This window comes from Corvus kubaryi, unplaced genomic scaffold (assembly GCF_017639235.1).
Source record: "Corvus kubaryi isolate FWS band 111438036 unplaced genomic scaffold, C.kubaryi_AGA036_p1.0 65361, whole genome shotgun sequence".
Lineage (NCBI taxonomy): Eukaryota > Metazoa > Chordata > Aves > Passeriformes > Corvidae > Corvus > Corvus kubaryi.
In genome coordinates, this window is record NW_024581942.1 from 63,531 (window position 1) to 70,480 (window position 6,950).

At 39.8% G+C, this 6,950-nt stretch overlaps 1 protein-coding gene across 2 annotated transcripts in view; it reads left to right on the forward strand.

The window, feature by feature from the left end:
- The window catches only part of LOC121673344 (regulator of nonsense transcripts 2), a 53,036-nt gene extending 46,590 nt beyond the window's left edge, over positions 1-6,446 (forward strand). For both annotated transcript variants that reach the window (XM_042046574.1, XM_042046575.1), the window contains exon 22: positions 5,240-6,446. In XM_042046574.1, coding sequence (XP_041902508.1) covers positions 5,240-5,249 — 10 coding nt within the window. In that variant the 3' untranslated portion in view covers positions 5,250-6,446. The remainder of the gene's footprint in view (positions 1-5,239) is intronic.
- Positions 6,447-6,950: the final 504 nt, after the last annotated feature.

A 6,950-nucleotide genomic window follows, 5' to 3' on the forward strand; every position in this document is an offset into this window, starting at 1 on the left:
TTTAGCTTTTTCATATCACTGTGACCTAATGCTGTTTTAGGAATACAAAGTGTTCAGTTACACTGAATTGCCACAATACTTGCAGGTGTTTCATAAATAGCTGCAGCCTTTTGTTCTTTCAGGCACGAGCTGCATGCTGCAGTTATTCTTTAAATAGAGCAGCCAGACCAGTAGATGTGACATCTGTAGATTTCTTTTAAATTACTTTCTTTAGAAAACTTTTTATATTCTGATGTTATCGGGAAAATACCATTTAGGATTTCTCTGTGGAGTAGGTCAGATGTTGTCCAGCAAACAGTTTGAGTAGTGTTTGCTTACTCAAGTGCCATGGACTTGCAGTTCTGATGTAGTTTGGTGTGATGGAGTTTACCCTTTGTTCCTTTTAATCCATAAGCTCCTTGGAACAGAGACCAGGTTTGTTTGAGCAGGTGTATTTATTTATTGTGTACTGCAGTACACAAAAGACTGCTCTGCTGGGCAGTCATGCATTGGTTGAGCCATCTCAGCCTGCAGTAAGGGAATAGTACTTTTCTCAACTCCATTTATTTACTGGAGGCTGTGGGTCCACCAGTGGCTTCCCACTAGCACAGATTGTCTGTTGCCTACATTTTTGTAGAGCCTCTGATTTATAGGATATATTGAAAATTGTCTTCTGACTTTAAAGGTTGCTCTGCCGTCTCTGCCCAGACCCCCCTCATGCTTTGTTAAAAAATTACCCTGTGGATTCTGAGGATACTGGAGGATCTATGTGAGAGCAGACAGGAACTGAGCTGTTAATTTTAATACTTGTTTAGAGAAGGTTTCACGTTCCTACCTCGTAGAACCAACGTGTGCAACACAGATGGTCTCGCTTCCTTAAGTACACTGTGTTGTATTGTTGCTGCTTCTTTGTACATGAGCACAACTGAAATGTTAACATCTTGCAAAATAACTCAAACTTACTGGAAATAATAGTTTGCTGCTTTCTTTAAGGTATGCAGCTTTTTTATTTTAAAGTTCTTGAGTTTAGGGATAATCAGAGCAAATAAATCTCCTGTTTGATTCCACAGTAATGTACAATGTGACAGGTTCTGATAGCTGAGGTAGGGATGAGGCCTTTCTTGCATTTCAGGTAGTGTTAAGAGCAGAGAAATTGATTTGTTGTTTTTACCTTTGCTTTTGTGTTGCTAAACATGCCCTAAGCACTGTGTTTCGAAAACGTTTTAGGAAGTTAAATCCAAATCTACTTATTCTAACAGTTAATTTCAGAAATTAATGAAGGCAGCATTGGGTTCTTCCATATATTTTTGGCCTTGATCACTAAGCAATTAGCCCTCCATAAATTTTTAAAAAAATATAAATCTTTTGCAGTTTTAACTTCATTTCTCCTCTCTTAATGTCTTTGTTCTGTAAAAGTAAATGCGGTGAGATTTACAGGTTTTGTCAGATTTCTTATTATTTAGTATGTGCAAAATGCTGGATCAAAAATGGGAGTTTATTCCTGCTTGTTTGGAATTGCCTGCTTGTATTGCCTCGGGTTTTGAGACCTGCTAATCCTGTAAGGAGGAGGTTCTTTCTGGGACTCGTACATTTAAGGCTGACTGGCCTTAAAGATAATTTACTGTGACTCCATTTAAAGTACAGTTCCTTGATTTGCTTCAGCAGAACTGGGAAGAAAACAATTTTCTCTCTTGCCTCCAGTTCTGTAGCATTTGTGTGTTAAGAGAAGCCTTTGGCTCTCAGGCTATTAAACTGCTACCTTCAGGAAACACAAAATTTACTAAAGTAATTTTTTTGGGTGATGGGATTATTATAAAAATAGAATTCTATAGTTATTAACAGCTTCTTAAAAAATAAAGTGGTTTTCCTTTGTTTAAGATGATTGCGATCCATTAAATGGCTTGGTTTTAAAAGTGAAATGAAAATAACCACATTATATAAAATCTATTTAAAAACATTGATTATCCAGAAAGTCAAGTTTCTCCCTGTAATTATGTCTTATGTTCAGAAGTGGGGCCTTACCAAGGATTTTATCTTGTTAAACCTCTCCTTATTAAAAGCAGTAACCTCAAAATTCGTTGCTGTTTTGAAAGTATAGTAAAGAAGGGCCTGCCTGTGTCCAAAGTTCCCCTGGGGATGCAGGTACAGGCTGGCAAACCAAATCATATTCAAGTTAAATGGTGATTTTAGGTCTGTTTACATCTTATTTCTCTTTAACCCATTTAATAAAGAAAAATGAAGCATAACAGTAATAACAGGATGCTGGGATTTTATTAGCTAAATTTTCTCATCATAAAGAGTATTGCATTAATGCTGAAAAATCAGAGTTTGGATAATATGGAGAAATATGAATTTAACATGATTTCCCATTTCATCTACTGGACCAACATAATTCATACATCACCTGTCATGAAGCTGATGCATTGACAATACTGTTTTATGAAGCTTTGAATTCACTTCTTACTGACATGAGCCTTTCAAACACAGCTAAGAAATTGCAACCTCCCTTTTCAGCTGTTTCATGGGAGGAAAGCAAAGGGAGGAATATAGGAGCAGGGGGTGCTCCAAACCCTGCAGCTGCCTCTTCTGGTGGACTGCACTGGAGCTGAACCAAAAAGAATAAGGAAAGCTTCAGGTGATTGCCTTGGCAGAGTGGTGCTTGTTGAGCTCTGCAAGCTGGGTGTGAGTCTAACCCAGACAGCAAAGTTGGAGAGACACCTGGTCACAGTTCAGTTTAAGAGGGAATGGAAGGCACAATTGTATTTATTAGGCATGCTCAATTAGAAAGACTCCTGTGTTTAAAAAGGTTCTCTCAATATAAATAATAACAACTACCTACCAAAAACGTCTGCAGCTTTGTGGCCCTCTGGAAACCAACTACCAGTCCCCAAAACACCTCCCTGCTCCCAACCCACTCTGCACACTGACTTAGATTTCACTTTGTCAGAGCATTTTGTTTTTGATGGATAGATGAGAATATAAAATAACTTGCAGAAGTTAAGATTCTCTTACTTAGGTGAGTCCAGCTTTTGTGGTTTATTTGAATTTGTGATGTTCACAGTATGGAATGTGATAAGTCAGATTTGATAGGTTTTTAATGGGCACTTTGGTGTTTTCTGTTTCTTGATCATGGTTTTGGGTGATTAGGGGGGAGAGAGAGAGAGAGAGAACAAAGAGCATCGAAGCTGAGATTAGTTGAGAAAAGCAAAGCAGGGAGTGAGTTGGGAGAGGAGGTGTTTGGAGCCAAAAGTTTGTGAGGAGATTTGTGAAGAAATGCAGCACTGCAGAAATGCAGGGTGTTGTGGATTGGAGGACATGAGGGGATTAGGGACAAGTATGAAATCCAACTTCAGAGGTCTCACATGTCCAGAAATAAAGTGATTTTTGTGATCTTGTGATGTCAGCAACATGCAGAAAGGAGTTGATCATTGATATTCTCCTGGGCACTTCTCTTTAAGCTGTAATGTTGTCTTCCTGACTGAACTCTCCCAGCTTCACCCGTGCCATGGATCTGTGATTATTTCATACCTTGTGGTGTGATGTTTGTGTTTTCATGGCTTCCAGTTTTCTACTCCAGCTATGGTTTGTTGCAGATGTTTTGTGTATTTCCCAGTCATAGGTAGGCAGTGTTAATGTTAAACAGTGGCATGAGAAGCCGACTGTATGAATTTCATACAAATTAATAACTGTGTCAGTGGCAGGAAGGGGAGTGTGGGAGGAGACTGCAAAGAATTGATCCATTTTACACATGGAGCTCAAGATGGTTTTAATCTGATTTGGGTACTGAGTTTGACCTTGCTAAATACAGGTTTGGATCAAGTGTACTAGTTTGGACTCAAGTGCGAAATACCTGGGTTGGGAAAAACTACTGTTACTATTTTTGGCAACAGCACCTTGCTGTACTCCCCTGAAACAGGGATCTGCTACCAGCGTGCCCTGGTAGCTGCTGGTTGGAGTGAGAGTCATTTTGACCAAGTTGGAGACATGCAGCCAGTCCCAGCCTTTTTCTTTCCCTCCCCATCAGCAGTATAATTATTTTTTTAAGAGGAGATGGAGAGGTAAAAGCATGATCCTGCAATTCAGTGATGTCTCTCCTCGGTTGTAGCATTCTGCAAGTGAGATGTTAGTCTGCTGAATAAATAAAAATTTAAGTTCCTTTCTATTGAAAGCACATATCCAGTGCTCCTGATACTGAGTGTGCCACAAAGAATTGGAATATTACATTTTATGACACTAAAAGGTGGTTGAAACCAAACAATAGAAACAGTGCTGCAGTGAGTTCTAGTGATCCATTGGCTTGGACTTCCTGGCAAAAGTACACAGCATTTTTATATAAATACTGGATATTAGAACAAAGCAACACATACAAATACAAAATTAGTGTGAAAGCTTCATCTGGTACAAGAGATGCAGAAGTTACTATGTCCAGTTAACATATCTGTAACATTTTTCTTGCAAGATCTTCAGTAAAAAACAGGTTTAGATGAAATGACTGTTCAGCAAACACTGAAGGTTTATGCGCTGATGTAAAGAAACATGAGCTATTGTGTTTACATGGTGAAAAACCTGGGTGTGCAGCCCTGGAGCTTTCTTGGAATTGTAAATGTTGAAGTTTTATTTTACTGTGTATTATTAATTTTAATTTGCAGCCTAAAATCAGCTGAAAATGAGCTCAGATACAGTAACAGCAGTTGTGCTAAAGTTAGTGTCGCTGGGGTAGCCTTACTGCTGCATTGCCCTGGTCTTGTTGAATCCCCTGCCGACAAACTGGTGTCATTCTTAAATGCATTTGTATGTTCTTAAGAGAATTAAATGTGACTTTTTGTGGGTAGGGATGTGTTTCATTAACAAGGGATGGTGGAAGATTTTAATGCACCTGTCGACCCTTCAAAAAGGTTCTAACCAATAATTTACCTGTAGAAAGCCCTTTGTAACGTTTTTGCAGAACTTCTAAGCATTAAGAAACTGCACAGAAACATGAAAACTATTTACAATAACTCTTTTTTTTCAACAAATTCACAGCTCAGCTGTGTGCTTCAATAGTTCCGCATCTCATCTGGGATGATAAGGTGCAGATTATCCCCCTGCTTTTGTCTGGTGTGGCCTTTTGAAATGTTTGTGCAGAAAACAGAAATATGTAACTTTCTGTTAGAGGGTAAAAGAGTATCAGAATGAGTGGCAGCTTCTTTCAGGGGCTGCTCACCCACAGAGTTCTGGGCACCACAGGCTGAACTGATCCCTCTCTCCGCTCTTCCCGCAGGAGACGTTGATCCAGCCGCCAGTGTCATTTCATTAGGTCCTGTATCTCTGGTGTTGTGGAGTCCTCCAGCGATTAAACGAGAGCAGTGGACACATCTCAGCATGTCAGTCTAGAGCGTTCAGAACCGAAACTTGGGACAGGCTGGGGCCGTGGGACGTGAAGAGCAGCCTCCCCTCTCCCTCCCCACCCCCCCCCAAAAAAAGCTTTTTGTTATGGGAACCGTGTTGAGGGTTAATCTTCTCATAGGAGCAGAAGCAAACGAGCGAGATGGGGAACTTGACCTGCGAGCAGCTCGGTGAGAGCCGGGAGCAGCCTGGAGTTCAGACGATGACACTGGAACGGGAAAGGCCTTTGGCAGCGCAGCGTGCAGGGAAACAAAGCTCTGAACTTGCCGCAAGTTACGTTGTCTCCGACTCGACCACTTGGTGTTGGAAGGATGTTCTTTGGGGGCTGCAAATCTACAGTAGAAAAGCATAGAGCAAACAGAAGAAAACCCTGCCGAGTAGGATAACTTCTCAAACACTCCTCAGCAAAGACGTTCTTGGTTAAGGAAGAGCCTTTTGCTGCCAGATGTGCCAGAAAGGGGGTGGGGAGGGGTGAAAAACTGAAGAGCCAAGGAGGTAAAGTGTCTGTTAAGGTTTGAAATAGAAAGTGAAGTTGATGAACACAGGGTGTTGACTCGTACTGCTTGGAACAGCCTGACACCAGCCTAAGGACAGGGATATAGTTGAGCCCATTGTATGTATCATTGAAAACCAAAACGTGCCAGTCAGCATAACAGGAGGATGGCAAGGAATGGATCCAAATATATTGTTGATCTTCATGGGTTGATAAGCCTCTGTGTCTATTGAAACAAACAAAAAGTTTAAAAAAAAAATTTAAGTCTGGAAACAAGTAGAATTTTTATTTTTTTCTAAGTAGAAATGAGGTTTCTTGGTCTGTTTCTGACAATCTGTTATTTATTAGCATAGGATTTTGTTTGCTTTCAGATAGAGGTAGTTCATTGAGTTAAGGAGCCCATCTGTATGTTACTACTAATTCTTTTTTCTAGCTCTTTTAAAATCCTTTTTACCACTGGTTTTGGTTTCTGCATGTAGGAAGAGAGACTTGTAAAATTGTAACATTTCATACGGAAATGCCGCCCGATCTTCACCAGCTTCAGAAATCTGACCTTTGCCAATGCTGCAATAAAGTGTTGTAATTTAGAGTCTGTGTCTGCCTCTTGACATTCAGTTTGTTCTTTGGAAATGATGTTTTGAAGGGTTTGTGGTGTATTGTGGGCTGTAGTTTGGACAGGAATCCCAGGTCTTTGATTCAAGTCTTATGTGATTTTTTTCATATCGTTTTCTTTCCACATGAAATTCATAGGTATGTTTATTAATCACGTTTGTGACTCTAAGCTCCTCCAGAAATGTCTCCTACACCAATATCCACTGGTCAGATGTAATTTCCACTTCCCAAAGAACAATGCCTACCAATTCCTAATAGCAAATTAAGCATCTAATTGTGGTTCAGGCTAGAGTCAGCTTCCTTTTCTCAACATGCTGCTTAGTTTCAAAAGCATTTAATTTATCCAGATTGAGTAACTGCATAAAAATAAAACATTAGCTCTGTTTGGTATGTGTCAGTCCAATGCCTTGGATAGAATTGGGATCAATAGAAATGTCTTTATAAAATTATTTGCTAAAAATAGTTTAGGGTCAGCTGAGGA